This window comes from Ammospiza caudacuta, chromosome 6 (assembly GCF_027887145.1).
Source record: "Ammospiza caudacuta isolate bAmmCau1 chromosome 6, bAmmCau1.pri, whole genome shotgun sequence".
Classification (NCBI taxonomy): domain Eukaryota; kingdom Metazoa; phylum Chordata; class Aves; order Passeriformes; family Passerellidae; genus Ammospiza; species Ammospiza caudacuta.
This window is the reverse complement of record NC_080598.1, coordinates 22705282-22726755: the sequence shown is the minus strand read 5'-3', so window position 1 is coordinate 22726755 and position 21474 is coordinate 22705282. Positions and strand designations below refer to the sequence as shown.

General features: G+C 41.7%; 1 protein-coding gene across 2 annotated transcripts in view; it reads left to right on the top strand.

The window, feature by feature from the left end:
• Positions 1–21474, top strand: part of PAMR1 (peptidase domain containing associated with muscle regeneration 1) — a 55251-nt gene that overhangs the window by 18854 nt on the left and 14923 nt on the right. For both annotated transcript variants that reach the window (XM_058807245.1, XM_058807244.1), the window contains exons 5-6: positions 1895–2112; positions 7191–7298. In XM_058807245.1, coding sequence (XP_058663228.1) covers positions 1895–2112; positions 7191–7298 — 326 coding nt within the window. The remainder of the gene's footprint in view (positions 1–1894; positions 2113–7190; positions 7299–21474) is intronic.

The following is a 21474-nucleotide window of genomic DNA, read 5'->3' as shown; positions in this document are numbered from 1 at the left end:
ATTTTCCACTCTGTTTTCATAATTTTTTAAAACAGACAAAGTAAACAATTAAAATCAGTATTCTTTGTATGGCTCTTTCATTCTCTGTGCCTATGTTTTGATATTCTCTGTTCAGGGACACGTATCAAGAGATAGTTTACCTTACATCTATAAATAATACTGGGCATTCCAGAAATTTTCCTTCTGTATTTGCACACATACTTAATTTTAATCAGAAATGTATCAGTTCAGAAAACCAGAAAGTATTTTTAGGATTGGGTCAGGATAAACTGTAGCCTGATAAGTATGACAAAGATGAACGGGTTAATTTGTATTGCTCTGTAACTTCCTTAAGGCTAGATCCCTGGGGTATGTTTCACCAGTGAAAGAATGTTTTGAAAATGTAGTGTATAACCTGATACATGTCAGGATGTCTCTGACAGACCTGACAGAACTAGAATTCAACTCATGCATTTTATGCAAAGCAAAGTTGAATTATCTCTCTCTAATGCATATTTAAAGCAGATGTTTTGTTTTTTCTTCTACATTCCATCAAATTATTTTAAAAAATTAGGGGCTCTGCTCCATTGGTGCAGTTTCCTATAACTGCTCAGTCATTTCTCTGTAGGTAGTGTATACTCCTGATGTTCAAAAATCAGCCATATGTCCTGAACAAAGGTGACTGAGTGCAGAGGCCTCTTAAGTCAGCTCGTGAGTTGTCAAGGGAAGGTGGAGGAACATGGAGGCCTCCTTAACATGGGCGCCTGAGTCTCAAGACTCAGACTATAAGAATAGTGTGAAGCAGGCTCCAGAATTCTCTTCCCTTCCCTCTGTGAGGTCCAGGAGCAGATCCAAAATTTGTCTCACCTCTTTGGTGTGAAAACGCAGTCTTTGCAAACCACTAGGCCCACACTGGAATAGGCAATGTGGGAGATACAGCCTCATCCTAAATACACATCTGCAGTGTTAGGAGTCTTCAGGAAGATTGAGTACATAATGAGTTTCATTTATAAAATATCCTTCTGAACAGTTAGTAGCACAGCCTCTCCCATGCCCATTTCTCCTTTTCCTGCTGTAGCAAGGCTGAGCCCAGCCCCCCGACCATTGCACATTCTCCAGAGGCACTTGGTGTTGCTCCTTCTGTTTCTTGTTCCTATTCTGGTGGGGTGCTTTGGCTCTGTGCCCACCTGAATTCCAGTGGCAGCATATAGCATGGCTGTTAATGAACAAAAGCCTTGCACAGTGGCTGGATCTAAGCTAGGAAAGGACAGACATTGTGGGAAAAGGCTTTAAGTATTTCCCTTCTGCACTAATTCCTGTGCCTTATTTCTGCTCTCAAAAGACAGGCAAGTGCCACACATTGGGGATTTAGTACCATTTTGCTTTCTAATGCAAAACGTGCTGTAGTATTTTGATTCTGTTTCTGTGGCTGTTTCTGCTTCTGTTACATCCCCAAGCTCTCCTTGTATCCCTAATTGCTGACTTCTGAATGTAGATAGCTTTTGAACCTTGTTATTTTATACTGTAACTTTCAGTACTTAAAACTTTATTTAGGCCAAATAGAACATTTTTTAGCAAACAATGACAGTAGAAATATGCCCCCTGCAGTGCCTGACCCTGGATGAAAGTTCTGACATTGTATTATGGCTAGGGACCTGATGCACGTGTATAGACTGTATGACTTCAACTTGGACTTCACTGTTCTGATACTTGTATGTTCTCATGGAGCAACTGTATAGAGTTGAGCCAGCTTCTAGGCATCATGATGCAAAAATTGAGATGAGTGAGAGGTCTTTGTGTGGTTAAGTGCATGTTGATTCACTGAGGGGGTAGGCCTTAAATACCTAAATGCCCAAATAAATAGTGTTCAGGGTACCCAGGTAAGCAGTCTGACTGTTTGTTCTTGTTCCCCAAGATTTTCCATGCTGAGCCTGGAGTTTGATTATATGTGCCAGTATGACTATGTGGAGATTCGTGATGGGGACAATTTGGACAGTCAAATAATAAAGAAATTCTGTGGAAATGAGAGGCCACCTCCCATCCGAAGCACTGGGTCTTCACTCCATGTCCTCTTCCAGTCTGATGGATCCAAGAACTTTGATGGATTTCATGCTGTCTTTGAAGAAATTACAGGTAACCTAATCTAAAAGTGGAACATGCCACTCATTCTCATTAATTCAATTTCACTAATCTCTTTGCCTGTTTTGCTTCATTAAAAACTTTCATGCTGTGTTGCCAACAGCAACTTACATAAAGTTAGTGTGGGGAAGATTCAAAAGCTGTCAGATGGCATGTGAATGTGAGGCTCTTCTAAAAAAGACTGAATTCCTTCTACTTGTGTGAAGAACAAGCACATCAGCCAGCAGAGAAAAGCTACTGTTTTGTGTGACTTTTCTGTTTGAATTGAAGAATTAAGAGCACAGAGGAAGTAGGGGAAGGGGCATGTGTATCTGCAGTGGCAGAATTGCTCAATGCTGTATGCAGGGGCAGTCATTGTCTCAAGCAGCAAAAACCTGATGCAAAGTCTCATAGATAGTTCAGTGAAAATGCCCTAACAGAATTCTTGTGTTGGCTCATGTACCATTAGGAATTTAAAAAAACCCCAACCAACCAAGACCAAAACAAACAAAAAGTCCCCAAGTGTGTACACAGAACAAATTATTTTCTTTAAAAAAAAAATGAAGAGGCGTTTCCCATTCTGTGATGATCTCAGTGTTATGAATGACAGAAATGGGGCTCCAGAATTACTGGTTTCATTACTACTCAGTGCTTCAGTCCCCTACCTTGCTTTCCAAAGTTTCAAAATAGCACTGAAAGTGTAGCTGGCTTGTCATTTTGCCATTGGATTTGCAGCAGCCTCCACGCTCATCCTGGATCTTCCTTATTTAGCTATGCAAGGAATTTTGGTCAAATCTATCTACAGAACTCCTGGCACAGAAGACTAATCAGACTGTGCTGTTTTGCCATAGATAAACCCTGCAGGATCTATGACTCACCATAACTTGCCTTCTGTACACCCCGGTGACCCACATTTCATGAGGCCATCCACGGTATATCTGGCTCAGGAAATTTAGTTAGTTTATATAACCCTTATATAAATACACAAACCTGACTTAACAATGATCAGAGGTGTATCTAGCAATATGAAATGTTCATACTTCTGGATGTAGCTCCTATGCCATTTCTCAGCCTGCCCTGCTCTTCAAATGTCACCTTTAGTACCTGCTAGCAGGGGCAGTTAGCTATTGATAGTTTGCCTGGGCTTACAGCAGGAGAGGTGATATAGAACAAATGAGTGTGGCGTGGGCTATGTTGCATAAGGGCTGCCTACACTCAGGGAACTAACATTTTCCATATGGTGCAAGCTGAATTGGTTCTGTTTTCTCTGCCCAGCAGGGAACACTCGGTATTTGAATATTGTGGAGCACTTTATTTCCGCCCCATTTTGAGTGGTAATTATTCTGAGGCTGTGAGGCTGCAAGTGTGGTAATCCACATAGAGCACATTGTAAAGGGCTTCTCAGAGTTTGTGAGGAGCTCTATTTGTGCACTTTATTATGAGGCTGTTCTGGTCTAATGTGTAGTGCAGTAAAAGGCTTTTCAAACACTCCCAGTGTCTTTTTATGTGAAGCACTAACCTGGCCAGCAGGACCATTTAAGGGAAGAATAGAGTGTGCATGGGGCAGCATAGAATTGAAAGTGGGGGCAGCACAGGATCGAAAGCTCTGGCAGCACATTGAAAACTGAAGCATTTGCCCTGAAATTTCCTTCTGTGCACAGCACTGTGGAAGAGCCAAGGTCCCCAGAACAGATTTCACGGGGCTTACAAAAGCAATTCCCTATGCTGCAGGTGGGAGCAGCAGCAACAGAGGTGCTTACAAGATGTGGACTAGGACATGAAGGTGATCTGGTGTCCCCTAGCACCTTAGTGGTGTAGTGGAAAGGACTGAAGAAGTATGTCAAAATTGAATTCCTTCTTTTTCTGCCTCCTCTTCTTGTGAGCTTTGTACTGGCTTAGTACCCATAATTTGCTGAAGCAGGGGCACTGACTGCACAGAGATCATTGGTTCAAATTCCAGAAAGGTCTTGATTGATACAAAATAAGCTGCAAAGCCTATATCTCCTTTAGGAAAGGTCACTGTGTGTATAGTTATTAAAGGATGAAACCACACAACCTGCTGTTCTGCCTAATCTGGAAGCAGGTGCTAGGTCCCATCCCATGCCAAGTGTGAAATGGGAACCAGTAATTGGCATGAATGACTAGAAGTCACTGAACAGAATTCAGATGAGAAGCATGGGAGGCCAGATGGGGAGCTATCAGAGTCTCTTAAGGATTAGACATATGCTGGATCCAGTTAGATGAAAGCCAGTTACTGACTTTCAATAATGCTTTCCTTTCTGTACACACAAGCTAGTGGACATAACATAGTTACTTTAAACATTTGTAGTATTGTCCCTTGTTGTTTGACTTAAGCCAGGAAATCAAGACTCCTTAAAACAGAAAAAAATATTTAGTCGTTTTTAGTATCAGGCATTTTCAAGGAGAGTATCTGACACTTACCTTATTCGCTTGACTTGCTTACTTTTCCAGAATCAGGAGACAAAGCTGGGACAAAGACAAAGATAAAAGTTCACTAGCTTTAACCAGTGACTACAAAAATATCAGTCTGTAAGGAGTCTTCTAGTTCTCCTTCTCTTTCTCAGTGATATTTTACATTAGTTGTATACAGTACAACTGTCACATATATATTTTATTTTAAAGAATGAATTATTGTTCTTATTCAGGCCTTAATCCTCAATGAGACATGGAAGATATTAATTGCCTGACCATGTATAAATTGCTCTTACATATCACCACGTGAAGCCTCCAGAGAAATCTATATGTGGCATCTATATATTTCTTACCTCATGCCATCTGGATAATAAGAAACTTCTCTGAGAGAAGCTGCTCTGAGGTTGGTCCATATGGTGGCAGTGACAGATCCTGGCACCCGGGGGCTTTTCCTGAGCTGGGAGACACCTGAGCAGCTTGTGGGAGGTGCGGAGGAGATCTGCACAGTGCCAGAACAAGCACCCCTCTGTACCCCCATGCCTTTCAGAGCAGCCCAGGGTGCAGCCAGGGTGTGCAGCAGTTCATGGCACCTTGGGAGTGCAGGAAGGGCAAGGTCCTGCTGCAGCTGCAGAGCAGAGCCCAGGCAAGAATCAGCACCCCCTGGGAGGGAGTGCAGCTGTGGTGTCCCCTCGGCAGGAACCGGTCCTCTGCATGCACCAGGAAGGAGGTGATGACCCAGGCAGGGCTGCCACATTAAACATGGAGCCATGCAGGTTTGGCTGCAGGGAGGGCCAGAGCCTGTCTCTTTTGACTCAGTCATCACTGGCAACCTCTCTTCATACACTCCTCGAGCTGAGGCAAGGAGCAAGGCAAGGACTGGGGCAGCAAATTCCTTCCCACCATAAGAGATGATCAGTGTTGTTCCTGAGGAACCTCAACATACATGAGCCTCTGGGACCTGATGACATACGCCCCAGAGTCGTGAGGGAAATGGCTGATGTAGTTGTCAAGTCACTTTTCATGATATTTGAAAAGTCCCTGGTGACTGGAAAAGAGATAAAAAGGCAGCCATTTTAAAAAAGGGATAGAAGGAAGGACCACAGAAACTACTGACCGGTCAGCCTCACCTCTGTGCCTGGGAAGTTCATGGAACAGGTCCTCCCAAAAGGAGGACTAAGGCAGATGGAGGGCAGGGAGGTGATTCAGTACAGCCAGAACAGCTTCACCAAGGGCAAGTCCTGCGCTGACCAATCTAGTGGCTTTCTACAGTTGAGGAACTACACCTGTGCGCAAGGGAAGGGCTACAGATGTTATGTCCATGAACTTTCATGAGGCCTTTGGACATGGCGACAACATCCCTCTGGCTAAACTGGAGAGAGATGGATTTGATGAGTGAGCTGTTCAGTGGATGAGGAATTAATTGAATGGTCAGAGCTACAGGGTGGCACAGCTCAGTGCCCCAGTGAACATCAGTGACAAGTGGTATCCCTCAGGGGGCCATATTGTGGTTTGGATTTTGTGTGGTAACACACTAATGTTTTAGTGATTGTAAAGTAGTGCTACTCTAAATCAAGGATTTTGCATTTTCTTTTACTCTGCCAGTGAATAAATGCACAAGAAGCTGGGAGGGAGCATGGCCAGAACAACTGACACAAAGTGGCCAAAGGGATATGCCATACCACAGAATATTGTAAAAACTGGGGGGAGTTGGTTGGGAGCATGGTTTGCTGCTTGGAGAGGGCCCGGGCTTCAGTCAGTGATATGGTGAACAGCTGTGTTGTGGATAGTTTCTTCTCTCCAGCATTATTTCTCTCTCTCTCTCTCCCCCCCTTTCAATGTAATTGTTATTCCTATTATTATTATCATCATCATAATCTTTTATTTTATTTCAATTATTAAAGTTTTCATATCTCAACCAATGAAGTTTCATTTTTCTTTCTCAATTCTTCTCCCCTCCAGCAGTCGTGGAATGAGTGGCAGCATGGTACTCAGCTGCCAGCTGGGGTTAAACCACAATAGTTCTATTGACTTGTCTCCTCTTAGAGCAGGCACCAAAAAACGTGTGTGTGTATGTTATTACACAATGGAATTTGCTGGTATTTAATGCACAGTTACACATTCTGATATTAAGTTATGCTGGTGTATACAAACTGTATATAGTTTGATGTGCATCACTGTTAGATTGTTGTATGCAAGAGTTTCCCAGGGACAAAGCAACTCCCAAAATCTAAACCAACAAGGTCCAAGACACTTAAAAACCTGCAAAAACCATTGATCCCAGAACCTATCCCTAAACCCTGGGTTGAATGGCAGGAAAAAGGTAGGTTGCTATTAGAGTTCTTTAATTTAGTCTAAGCTCTAAACATTAATTGAACTTGATGCAAATTAATTTTGTTCCATAAATCTTTCTCACCACTTGACTGCAGTTAAATGGTAAAAGTAACGTGTGCTGGGAAAAGAACTGCTTATCCCTATTAGATCCCTCCTCTAGTAAGTAAGGGCAGAAGACTTTTTGACATGCATCAGGCCCTTTACTGTGTCTTTCTAACTTCTAATCATGTTAATATGTAATTTACCCCAAGACACAGCCACCACAAGGAAAAATGGGTAGGTTCCCCATCCTATGAGAGACCATGAGCATTCTTGCTTTTCTTTTACAGCTTGTTCTTCATCTCCATGTCTTCATGATGGGACATGCATTCTGGACAAAAGCAGCACCTACAAGTGTGCCTGTCTGGCTGGCTATACAGGGAGTCGCTGTGAAAACTGTGAGTACAGGCACTGTGTGCATGAGCAGCCTCCAGGGCTCACTGATGCATTAATTGTAAGGAGTGTTGGTGGTGTGTAGGTTTGGTCAGTCACAGATTCAGAGAAGGCACTGAGTTTCTTGTGGCATTTTTTAAGACATGTTTCTTGCAGTTCATGAAGATTTCCACTCAGTCATTCTGGAGCTTTATGTCAATGTGTAAAAAGGTAAAACAGACTTGAAGCCAGGAAACTGCACACAAGAAATCTTTGTAATGGATTAGCCTTATCAGACAGAAGTATCTCTGCCTGTTGCTTTCCACTATGTGCATCAGCTGTTCTCTACTGAAAATACATACCCCAGCTGAGCCCTGTGCTTAATGCTCTAGACTGAGTTAGTCACAGGAAATTCATCTTTCTTCACATTCCCCTGGAAAGTAGAATTTTGGCACCATGAATGAAAGAGACTTGGGATCAAAACAAATGGAAAAGGGTAGATTCTGTTCATATCTGCACCTATAGTCACACACCTGGTTTTGTCCTGACAAGTGAATTGTAAAATTAGTGGATTCAAATCAATTGTCTGTTCCAGTGATTTACTTCTTCTTGCATGAGAATATCTTCCTCTAACAGAACTCAAAAGAGCATGAGGGAGTGAGAATTTTGCAATATATGCCATGATAAAAGCTGTATCATCTACACTAGCTGAAAGGAACATTCTGCAATACTTAAAGTCACTGAACTAATCCTGGAAGATTTCACTGATACTGGTGAAATCCACTTGGGATCATATTTAGCCCAAGACAGAAAGCATGGCTTACTCTGTCCTGCTGTGGCATTCCTCTGGCCCTAAGGCACACAAATGACATTGTATCAATAGAGATATGAAAACAGGAGGGACAGATAACTGCATGTAATGGGAAGCAGAGTTTTCAGTTCTGTGTCAAAGGAACTAATTTACACCAAACTTCACTTCAAAATCTTTTTCCTATGTATGCCATTGTTAGGAGTGGATTTATCTCCTGGAATTTATTTTATTTCATCAGCGCAGTTAAATCATAGTGTCATGATATCTCCTTTGTTGATTCATTTTGAGGTAAAAGACTTTTCAATTTCTACACATCCAGAAATAGCTCAGACATGAGGAGAGGTTGCCTCATATTTTCCAGAAACCTGAAAAAAAAATTATTTCTGAACAGATTGCACAGATTTCTGGTATGTTTTCTTTAGGGAAGAGGTTGCTAAAAAGTGGAAGTTCCTGACCTCAGGACTATGAGTGTCTGGCTCTTCTGCTAACAGCCTCTTTCCTGTGAGTAGTTATTTAGCAGGTCATTTAGGGACTGGAAACTCCTGAGCTCTTTGCAACTGCTCAGCAAGATTAGTTCTGCTCCTTTAGAACAGAGTGAGGGAAAAAAAAAAAAAAAAAAAAGAAAGATTCCTGTCTGATTCAGAACCAACCAAAATTTCAAATAATTACATTTCTAGCAAACCTCAGCCCTAGTTTTGGCAGGCTCTACAGTACAGGCAAGGCAAAGAATGAAGCTCATATTCTTTTACTGACTTTCTTTTGTAATTCCAGTGTAGAAGCTTCACCCATGCAAACAACAGGGGAGATAGTTGAAAAACAATAGGATGGGATTTCTGTCACTGTAAGCAATCAAAGGTACAGGTACTAACAGGATGAAAGAGAGGAGACACTTAAACACATAGACAGTAAGATTTTTAACTTGATGAGAATCTTTTAGTTTGATTTGTAAAAGAACAACTTTGGTGGATAAAATTCTATTACATTATGATGTTTGTGGCTATATGTTTGCCTTTTGTTTATGCTAGGCATAATATTGTTTTCCAGCATCTATATTACAGCCTTCTATGTGAATAGCAAACCTCACAGTTAGAAAACATCATGGAAAATCTTTTTTCTCTCCAGCCTCAAGTAATTTTTTTTCTTAAGCTATTTCCTTCAGTTTTGCCAAAATGCATCCTAAGTATTTTCCAATGTATGGGGAGAAAAGCCAGAAAATTAAAGTTTGATTTGTTTTTTTAAGAACAAAAGGAAGAACTGGGAAAAATATCTATGGCTGCAATTCTTATAAAGCTAATTGTAGTCTCCTGAACAGCCTTTTAGTTTAAATGTTAAAGAGAGAATGTGTTTTCCTCAGAATCTTTCTTTCTGTTAGGTCTTTCAGCAAAAGTGCTGTCTTTTGAGGTAAAGACAAGGGAAATAAATTTATTTCTGCAGAAAACTGTCATAAAATTGTCACTTTTGGAGTATGGAATACGAATTTGGGCACTATAGGACTGACTTTTTTTCAGTCTGCTTTTCTTGAAACCAGGTGCAATCCTATTAAAGTTAATGGATGAAAAAAAGGTATAAGAGAGAAGAAAATTAGAGCCCCTTAATGTTAAGTGCATGTAGAAGCTCTGAGGTGGTGGAACAGAAGGTACCCAGAGAGATATGAGGGTTTTAAAGAAATGTAAGGGACATGGTTCAGATGAAGAGAGACTGTGGGATTATCTCAGGAATGAGTTAAAGCCAAATTAAACAAATTTAGCAATGAGTATTTCATGACAGAATCAGAAATGTTTTTTTTTTTCCCTTACCATCCCAATGCAACTCTATCTTTTTGTCTGTTACCAAGTTTAATTTTAAAGATGTAGGAATCACTATTGGAATTATGGAAATCACCTTAATGAGATAAACCACAGGGAACCTATTGTTTCCTCCATTAAATTAAATTCCATCTATTTAGCAGGGTGATCAACATTGGTCAAGCTGCTTTCCTGGGGTCATATTTAACCCTAAGTGCCCTGCCACTTACAATCTGCAATATTAATAAAATGATCCAAGGTACAGGTTACTTACAGCTAGTAGTCTCTTTTATCTTCTACTATGGCAGCCAAGAAATTAACATTTTGTTTACAATTTCAAGGGCTAATATAGTGAATTAAAGGTTTCAACAGCATGGAGTGAAACGTAGGCATTTATCTTTCTGACAGCTGCTAATATATTTCAGTCAGTTCTGTTTCAGGGCCAGAAATATTTTAGATAGATATGTATTGTTTCACTCCTGAGACTGTTTAAAAAAATTTATATGAAATCGTAAAACAAATGCTAACCTTCTATTTTCTGACCCAAAACACAATAAACACAAATCCTAAAGATAGCAAGAAATACCTTCTTAAAATAGACATACTTTGCTATCATGATACAGTAGGTAGAGAAAACTAACTCCTGTTCTAAATACTTGGGCTCTTTCTGACCTTAAAATGAATTTGCAGTATACCTACATCCCCCTCCCTGTGACCTCTTAGCCATGCTGACATGATTGAGAGCAAACTCAGGCTTTTCTCTTTGACCTTTGTATATTCTAATGCTGTCAGAGGCATTAGGAACCCACAAAATCAGATAATATTGTTCTTCTAGCATACAAATACACTGAGACAAACCAGCAACTTCATCAAAAGATGAAGGGGAAAAGTAAGAAGCTGACTAGTGCACAACCTGCCTGCTAAAAACCATCCACTCTTGTGTCAGAATGCCCATGACTCTGTGCAGCGTGACAACTACTTGTCCAACTCCAACTAAAAAAGGTCTTTTCCAAAGTTGCCCTGTTGAGTTTGCCTGCTGAGGATGCAGCTGTACAGACAGTATTGCTGGTACCCCATAGCAAATGCTCTTGCCCTCTGCTTGTCCTCCTCCTAGAACGGGCTGTTCTGACTCAGAGTCCTCCCAGGGCTTGCTGGCCCCAAAGCAAGGGACCTTGACCTTATCCTGCCCAGAAATTTCCTGTTACCTTTATTTCAAACAAAGCCAGGCAAACTGGAGTTCCTACGCAAATAAGAAGAGCTTCACTGAATGGGGAATTCAGGGCTGAGATCTGATTTCCATTTTCATTCTGTTTCTTGCTCCTGTCTGCCAAGTAGGAGAGGTTTGTTCTGCATCCTAATGAAGAGTCTAATCCAACTGACAGAACTGTATAAACTAACTCCTTGCTGTAGCCTTTGATGTTGCTAGGGCTGGCCTTACTGTGTGCCAACAGGCCCCTGAATATAGCTTTCAGGCCTTTCCCCACAGCTGATAAAATCCACTTCCATCCTTTTTGGCCCCATGTATCTGTGACTTGGGCTGGCTCTTAGGGATGTGCTCATCCTGTCAGAGCCTGCTTATATCTAAAATAGGCAGGAAGCATAACATCCCACCAACCACACCTCAGCCCCTGTTCTGCTGTGGGAGAAAGGAGCCCAGCTGTCGGTGCTTGGCATAAGCTCGACAGAGTTTGAAACCCAGCAGAGCTGAGGATGAGGCACTGGGGAGAGGTTCTGGGCATTCAACCTAGGTTTTCTTACCTAACTTTAGATATGTAATGCAGAGTTTTCTAATAGCATGCTTGGAGGGTTTTTTTTTAAATATAATTTTGTCAGAAAGATTCTTAGTAATAGATTTCAAGTGCCATAATCACTGTGTAAGTGTATAATTACGTTATATCAGTGTGTAATCGCTTCACCATTTACAGCACACATGTGTTACACCTTACCTACACTGCATGATTACAATGGAGAACTTCAGGTATAATTAAATAAAAACCCCTGAGTCCTTTCTTGCAGTGTTGTACTGGAAATTAGTCCTATTCCAGCTATAGAAAATGTTCCAAATAGAAATATGACTCTTAATTTTCCTGCTCCTGGGATTGCCATTGGGTCTTTTTTATTTGTTTGATTCGTTGGGGTTTTTGTTTGTTTGTTGTTTTTTGGTGATTTTTTGGGTTTTTTGTTCTGTTTTGTTTTTTGGGTTTTTTTTTTTTTGTTTTGTTTTATTTTGTTTTTTGTTGTTATTGTTGTTTGTTGGGCTTCACTTGAATTTTCCAGTGGAAAATGGCTTGTTACAGATTTTTTGAAAGAGATAGAGTTCTTCCTCACTTGTGTCAAGGTCACGTATTTTGTGTAGTCATGTCAAAGATATGAGATTATTGCCACTCCTTCTCCACCACATTTCCATTGTCCCTCCTATTGGGATATGTGTATGGGATGGGAAATAAAACCCTGCTCCTGCTGTTGAAGGACATATGTACCTGGAGCTGCTAAGGAGTAGAGGCTAGTGGCTTTTTTTTACTGTTACAATCCAAGGGATTTTGTGTGCTTTGAGAGCCACACAAAAACCTTTCACTCAGTGTGGCAGTTCTTAGGTTTTGAAGATCCATTAGGGGCTACAGGCTGAAGCTTAACACAGCACCACCCTTTAGCTTGTCATGCAGCAGCTCTGTAGTGTGACCACAGAATGGTCTCAGAGGTGGCTGTTTTCCAGAACTTTCCTGGAACTGCCTCTGAGAGGCAACATAATATAGAGAGGTTTTTAATAAGTCACTTCAGAGTTCAGTTCTGGTGGCATAATGCCCTCTCTTGTTTTACTGAGCTGGTCAGAAGAACATTGTGATGCTGCGTAGATGTTTGCTAGGATGTCAGCAAACATACATCCTGCCCCACAACATACACACTGCCCCACAGTACACTCCTTTCCAGGAAAATTATGTGCTTAAAAGGCAATCTGTATTGGTTAGTGACTAGTGCAGGAATTTGAAGGGCTTGTGTTGAGATGGAGGTAGAGATTTCTGCTCCCAGTTTTCACTTCAGTATATTTTCTGGAGATTTCTCCCTTGGTTAGAGGGATGTGCTCACAGAGAAACCACCTGCCAAACCACCAAACACTATGTGTGGTGATTTAAGATAACCTAACATCAGTTCTGGGTTGTCTTAATTCGCTGAGCAATAAACTAAAGCTGTGCAGCTCATGTTACACAAACAGCCAAGATGCCTCATAGGAGGACAGAAACACCTAAGAGAAAAATGATGTTGTTGGCTGAGGATGGATATTGCTACAAACATCTGAAGCAGCCACTAAAGAACAGCTGCTGTAAATCAACCTGCAAAAATCTGATCCCCAAGACTGGCTTTTCCCTCAATTCCATCAGTAAGAATGTTGGATTGGGTAAATCACACACTCTCTGGGAGGAAGGTGCTCATACCATTTACCAGTGTTTGATCTCATAATACTTTTATAGTGTCTTGAAACTCCAGTGAGTAAGTGTCACTGACAGCAAGGCTGAAAGAGACAGAAAATCTGCTTTACTGACAACTCCTCTTGTTGCTTTCTTATTTTCTCAGTGTCAATTAACTAGACAATTCTTTTAGTTTTTCAGAAAGTGAAACATATCTAGTAAAACTCCATGGTATTCTGCCCAGAGCATAGCCCCAGGCATAACCAACATCTAAATAAACAAGAAATTGTCTCTTTGTAAATGCAATCTATCCAAGGATAGGCCTGCATAGGAAAAGAAGTATATTTCTAAACTACATTAAATATATTCATAGCAATCTCTATTTGCCCACCTCAAAACAATATTGAACTTTTTCCTCAACCTGCTAAGACATCTTAGAGATAAAACCATCCACAGGATTCTCCCTGGTATGGCTTGCCATGTGGAAGGACGAATCAGTGTCAGGAGGACAGGTTGGACCAAGCTACATCTCAGGCATTTTCCCCACACTGGATGGGACAAAGATACTTTTGCCTGTCATTTCACCACTGAATCACTGAGGAGGCTGAGTCTTTCTGAAAAGCCTCCTGTAATGCATGGCATAAACCAGCTCTTCAGCACATAATGACTGCCTGCAGCTCAAAAACCAGTCTGCACCACTGGCACACTTCAAGCTCACCCCCACCTTTTCCAAAGGTCACAGAGCAGGGGGATGGAACACAGTTGCTAATTTGCTGATGGAGATGCTTTCTGCCTCTGAGCTGAGTGTCAGGAGATGTAACTTTTGGGTTTTTTGGAGTTAGAAAAACTGAGAGAAGGGCCCAGAGTAGATTATAGATTTGAGATCTTTGTCTCTATCAACCATTCATCACTGTTGGCCAGATAGCCTCCCTCACCTACTTCACCACCCTCCTAATCCTCTTCCCTATTACTGGAGCCCTAGAAAAACAAAATACTCAACTTCTAAAAATACTCTAATAGTTTAGAAAAAACATTGGTCTTCTGAACCAATGAGTGAAGACTATTCCTCTTCTTAGAATTCCACAAATCACCTCAGAAAAAAAGGACTTAAACCTTTATCTCCAGCTCCCCAAGCTGGTATTTTACATTAAACTATTCTCTGATTTCTACCTTTAAACTGCTTGAATGACCCTGTCAGATAACCCTCACACAAGTTCCAAAACAACAAATAAAGTTAGTAACAGCCCCACCAAAGCTATCCTCACCCTGCAAGAATAAAACATAGCTACGCCACTAAAATCTGATTGAACAGAAAACATATCCCACTATCAACAGCAGGCACCCCGAACTATCAGCATTCAGTAAACTCCCCCAAAAACTACTTCCAAGAACTAAAACTATTCCCACACCATCACAACCAATCCCCCCAAGTCTCTGAAAAGGATCTGCCACTAAAGAAAAAGAATAAACATAATCCACTGACATTCCACCCAAATAAACCATAAACAACACCAAAGACATAAAGGAGATCCCCAAACTCAACAACCACCCACTCCCTACAACAGATGCTAACACCAAACCTACCTCTCCAGAATACAGTGATGGGTTGTATGCAACTGCTAACCCTCCCAAAACAAAGCACAGCCCTAAGAAAAGTACAAAATATGTCCTAATTGTTCCTGCTTGGCCTCTGTCTAGTGTCTATTGCCTGAAAACACGTCGTCGTAAGCTTCATTTGCAGGAACCCTCCCAAAATACAACTTTGCTTTTTCTTTCTTCCCTCTCCTGCCCTTCTGTTCAGTTGTCTCTGAAGACTGCTGATACAGTGTTTGTACTTCTGGGGTGCAAGCATACAGACTGCAGCTCTTGCAGTGCTTTGGGGTAACCTTAAAACTATGGTGAAAGTTTGCTGAAATAATCAGCATTCTTCAATGCTTACAGTTTTGTTCTTTCCCTTCCCCCTCCCTCCAAATTCATTAAGAGGCTTTGTTCTTCCTTGAGGATTATACACTCAAACACCTCTGAGGCAACTGCCTTACACACTTCCCTTCATGGGAATCATTGCATGGTCTTCCATGCTGTTTGCTGGTGATGGAAAAACACTGCCAAGGCAGAATGGCCCCAGGAGGCAGGAATGATGACAAAATTGACCAGGCAGAGTCCCACTTGTGCTTTCTTATGACTCCCACTTTCCACTTGGGCTCTTTCATGAGCTCAGAAAGTGCATTTCACAGCCAATCAAATTGTCTTGCTACTTCCTTAGTACTCTTCTGCTTTTCAGTTCCCTTCACTTCCTTTCCCTATACTCTCATCTCAGTGCTTGGTAATTGCCATCTCTTTTTCTAAAATGGGCAATGCCAGATCTTACTTCCTGTATGAAATTCAGCTCAGATCTCTGCAAAAGGCTGAATAAAATATTTTGTCAGCTATGCCAAGGTGAATCTATATCATTATATATTGTTCTCTTGTTTCAGTTAATGCACCTTCAGAAACATTTTTTCATAGCAATATGCATTTGTTTAGAGTGCCTTTTCCATCCAGTATTGCTTGGGCTTGTCCCTGTTTATTTGGAAAGATGACATTTCCACAATGAAACACCTCAGGATTATTTACTCTCTCATTTGTAATTTGATGTAATAATAAGCACACCTGCTTCTTGCCCTATAATCTTCCCCCTGAGCAGACAGTGCTCTCCCCTGCAGGATGATATTGTGATTTTTTCCAAGGGACACATTAGAGAACTTATGGTAAATATTAGTTCTTGCTACTGATAGAGAAAATGAATGTTGAGGATTGTTAGGATTTCATTCACTCCAGTATCCCATGCACAAACAGGTCCAGTTGTGTAATTAAATAGGCCATCCAAGTACCGGAAAGGTTGTATCCAGAGACACAGCCTTCTGAGGGCTAAGAACAATGCTGATAAAGATCAAGTGGCTAATTGTAAGCAACAGCCTCCAAATTGCCTCCGGATGAATAAATCACAGTGAGTGATCCAAGCATATTTTCTCATGGATACGGTCTCATTCACAGAGGCAGGGAGTTAGAAAACATCAGGGGCAACTTCCAATTGGCTGGAAGGGAATGAAAAGATTTGGTTTTCAGTAGGGATTACGTCATAATTTTGTGTAATTATTCCTAGCTGGTGGAACTACTGCAAAAGCAAAGAGGCCCAGAGAGCAGGACTGGAAACCTACTCTCTGGTTCTTGGAGCTGGTTGATCAGCCACTCTTTTTATGATTTCCTTTGACATTTCCAAGATTAATGTGGGGACTGACAAAATGCAACAATGAGAGGTGATTTGAACTTCCAGGACTCTTTCATGGGGAATAAATGAAGGCCAAAGACCTTTGTAATGAATAGCTTCTCCCAGCACTTCTGCACGAGCTGTGGCAGAAGCTGGGCACAGAACTGGGAGGATGTGTCCTGGGACATCACAGGAGGCATGAAGAAGGTTAGAGTGTTTCCTCTCTTTTGAAACACAAGTGACTGAGGGCAGAGACAGTTTATCAAAAATCATCCCTTGCCAAAAGCCTAAATGGAGGCTACTGTAATGCACGCTCACACTTTTGGGGAATGATTGTTACTCCTTCAGGACTTGTATTTGATACTAAAGGCCAAGTTCCTGAGGGAAACTGGCTTTTTTAGCTATTGCTAAAATCACCATGACATGAGCACTTCTGTGGAGCCTAGACTTGAATAAGTGCTTGTGGTAACACAGAGGCTTGAGGTACCTCTGAGGCCCCTGCCTAGAGCCTCATCCACTCCTTGCTGAGTCTGTGGTGACAGGCATGACCAAGTAGAGCAGAGCTCCTCTGATATGTGGCTGTAGCTGTTCAGAAAACACTGCCATCCCTGTGAACACTTTTTGATCACATTAGTTTCCATGCCCTTTCCTGTAAAGGATCTACTGTGGTGTTTCCAATCATTTGCTCTCTGCTATGAGAGTCTTGCTTAAAAAAAATTAGTTTTCAATCCAAACCTTAGCACTCTTGGCTTTCCTTGTTCACCCCCATCTAATTTCTGGTTCTAAAAGTTGCAGCCACATTCTTTTTTCATCTGAAGTGCAGAGCCTGTCAGCTCCAAAAAGTAAAAGTTTTGAGTGGAGTCAGAGAAGACAAGCGAGCATTCTAGTCATCACCAGCCCCCTCAGACACAGCCCGTGTAAACACACACCACCCCCAGAAAGCATTTTCTTCAGAGTCCTGACCAAGACCACCTGTCCTCCGAAGCTGTTCAGCTCCCAGCAGTCTGTTCCTGCTGTGGGGAAGAATGAAGATCACGTTGCAAAGTTAATGCCATCAAACCTCTCTGGCTCCCATTCACATCCAGCTCTTGCCAGAATCTGGAGCAGAACAGCTGGGCTCCTTCATGTGGATTCTTAGTCATCAGTGCTCTCCAGTGCAGGAGAGGTGGGATGTTCAGGGAGGTGGTAAAAGAATGTTAGCTTCTTTATGCTGGATCCTGCAGTGTTTGCTCCATTTATTCAGGAGATGTTGAGCTGAGAGTTGCTCTTGAGAACAGCATCAGAAGATGCCAGGCTCTTTCCTGAGTATAAGTACCATCACTTTGAGTTGAGCTCCTTGTAGAAACAAAGCCTGTGCTGAAACAATTGTAGGCTCAGAGAGAGTGTCAGCAGTGTCACAGGACATTCCCACCACAGTTTACACATTTTGCTCTATGAGGCACTACAGGATCTCACAAACCCTATGATGCTATGAGCAGATTTATGATATATGCCCATGATCCCAGCATGCAGAGAACCTTGAAGGCAGACAGGAGCCAGACAAGAGCACTGGGACTCCTAAAGAATCAGTCTGGAGGCAGGGTTCCTGCCTCATACTGTGTATGACCTAATACAAGAAGGTCTCTAATGAGCAGAGAGGAATGCACAGCCACACTGCCTCAGGATGGCAGGATACCCTGACATCTCCCAATGCAGATTATTGTATCAAATCCACTGCCAAACTCATATGCTGGTTTGAAAGCCCTGTGCACTACTTAAGAGAAGCAGTAGAAAAGCAGGTCTGAGCACTCTGAGCCATGGCCTCCAGGAATCCCTCGCCTCATTCCCTCTTGGAGGATACAGCCATTCTAAAAATATTTTGACAGCCAATATCCTTATGCTTTTGGCTAAAGTTAGTCTCTGTGGGCTTCTGTGTTAGGCATTAACCATCTCTGGCTGCTATGCCAAGCTGCCAAAGGAGGATGTCTCTGGAGAACCATCTGAGTCCTCCCCCATGGCAGTTCTTCTCTGCTGGCAAACCTTGTGAGAACCTGAGGTGTCCTCACCTTGTGGATGCATGCTGGGGAGAGAAGGGACAAGCACAGGAAAAAATAGTATCGGAGATTTGGACTGACATCAGAGACATGGACCCTACAGAGCTCGTGGGCCAACATTAGGAAATAAGCTCTGTTTCGAGTGAAGACTACAGATGTTGTCTGAATTCAGAAGAGCTCTTTGCACATGGGGCTTTGCAAAGGGATTCACAATACCCAGCTCTAGCTGCTGAGCTGCTCATGGCTGAGTCCCTCCTTAACTCACATGCTTTGTGTTCAGACACTCTGGACTATCTGCTCCCATATGGCTCCACCTCCTTTGGACAAAACCCTGCTGCTGATAACAGCTTGTTGATTAATAAATGGTATAATAATTACTGCTGACTTCTGCACAAAGTCAGGTCAGTTTAAGTGTAAATGTAGTAAGAATGTCAGGAGATAACAGAACTGTTCCTAGCTCTGTCAGTCACTCTCTGCTTGCCTTCAGGCTAATCACTTGATAACTCCATGCTGGAGTAAAATTACAATAGTAAAATTCCAATATGCTAATGTTATAAAATTTTTGGAAAAACAATGATACTCAGGTAATGATACTCAGGTAATCAGACTTGCCCTCTAAACAAAACTTAAACCAAGGAAAAGAATTTGATCAAATCAGACTTACACTCAAAATGGCAAACAGGATGGGATTTGCCACTATTGACTTTAGCAGGCTTGGCTGTAGGCAGCCTTTGCAAATACCAGTGAGCTGTATGAAGTGCATGTAGGTGGAGCTGGCTGGGAGTCTTCTGTTAGAATGGTTTCATAACAGTAAATTTCAAAGAAATTTGTATAATCTGTTGTATTTTTCCTTTCAGTTTTGTTTTCTTAATCACAGAGAGGAAAAAAAATGTCACTTCCACATCCTCTGCATATTGTGCTCCCTCCAGCAACAGGATCCTGGAGCCACATTTTTCAGGCTTCTAGGTCCTCTAGCTCCAGAGCACTTGTTGGGCACTGCTGTGAAACCATGAAAAATCCAAAGCTCAGATCCAAATCCTGATGCTCAGGATCCCTGTGCAGGCGTTTTTCTGGCTCAGGGGCTGCTGTGACTTTTAGCAGCATGCAGGGTAATGACAGCACTCACTGGGGAACAGAATGTAATTTAGGCTTCCTCCAGACAAAATGTCCTCTTTTTGAGGATAGTTATTTCACTTTCTTCAGTTTCAGTCTATCAGGCTTTCTCTGACAGTCATTAGGATGGTTTAGGTGGCATGGTGGCCCCAGGGGTTCCAGCCTAAGTCCACAACTGTTTTTCTACAGAAAGATGCTAGGATTCCTAACAGCAGAAGCTGCTCTTATTCCCCTGCTGGTTACTACGTGCAGTTTCTGTGACCATTTTCAGTGTTTGGCCTCCTGAGCACACCAGCACAGCTTATGCAAAAGCAACATTACAAGCCCCTAGAAGAGCTCTGTGGCCCCTAACACAAGAAGGATGTGGACATGTTAGAACAAGTCCAGAGGAGGGCAAGGAAGAGGATCAGGCTGGAGCACCTCTCCTATGAGAACAGGCTGAGAGAGCTGGGGTTGTTCAGCCTGGAGAAGAGAAGGCTCTGGAAAGATCTTATAGCAGCTTTCCAGTACCTGAAGGGGGCTATAAGAGATCTGGAGAGAAACTTTCCACAAGGGCAGATAATGGTAGGACAAGGGAGAATAGCTTTAAGCAGAAGGAAGGTAGATTTAGGTTAGATATCAAGAAGGAATTCTTCACTGTGAGGGTGGTGAGGCACTGGCACAGGTTGGCCAGAGAAGCTGGGGATGGCCCATCCTTGGAAGTGCTCAAGGCCAGGCTGGATGGGGCTTTGAGCAATCTGCTTTAATGACAGGTACCTTGCTCATGGCAGGGAGGTTGGAACTAGATGATCTTTAGGATCACTTCCAACCCAAACCATGCAATAATTTTATAAAAAATGTTCAGAGCTATACTACATAGGCAAAATGTGCTATATACATTAGCACAGCTCAGCCTGAAAGCCAACTCTGACTTGGGAATATGCAAGTAGCAATATTAAAATATTTTGTAAGCAAATTAAGAGCAAAATTCCATACAAGCTCTTGCACCTAATTTCAGGGAGGGACAAAAAGGGAAATATAAACCTTTTATTAGTACCAGCAATGAGAAATGAGATTTATTTCAGGCATGCAATATATTATTGAAAGATTGTGCAGAATATAGAGATAATAAATTATATGTATGAAGGGATATATATTATTTAACAAAGTGGGTGAGAGGAAGGCAGCAGAAAAAAATAGTATTCATTTAATGAAGAGACTGGGACAAAAGCAAATGACAATTCCATCAGGCAGCATTTGAAGGATATTGGAGAGAGAAAAGTGTGGCTCAAGAGATCATATAATTTATCTCACTGGTGATAAAATGAGCCTGAAGACTATTTCTAAATGGCAGATAATTCTGATCTAAGGAATGTCTCACATATAACTTAAAAGGGAAAGGAATTTGTACTGTTATTATTAATAATAGAATATTTTACTTAAAAATTCAGGAACTTACTGTTCCTCTAGTCAAGTTTTTCTCAGACTGAGGAAAGCTATCCATGAAATGTGAAGCTATTTTAATGTTTCATATGGGCCAGAAATTGTTTTCTTTTTCCCAAGAGACAAAAGTAAAAGGCAAGAAGTGTAATAAGTTTTATCAGGAATGTGTGAGTTTGTGATATAAACACTTGAGGCAGCTCTGTTTTTTATTATCTAACAGCTGCTCTGTCACAACTGAGCATTTCTGCCAGAGGAGCCTGTAACAACCCTCTCATATACCTTCCTACTTTGCTCTCTTATGAACTGTACAGAGATTGGTATAAGCCAAAAATTCACCTCAAACCCTAAAGTGGCAAAGGTTACCTACATGGCTGTATAGATTAATTGT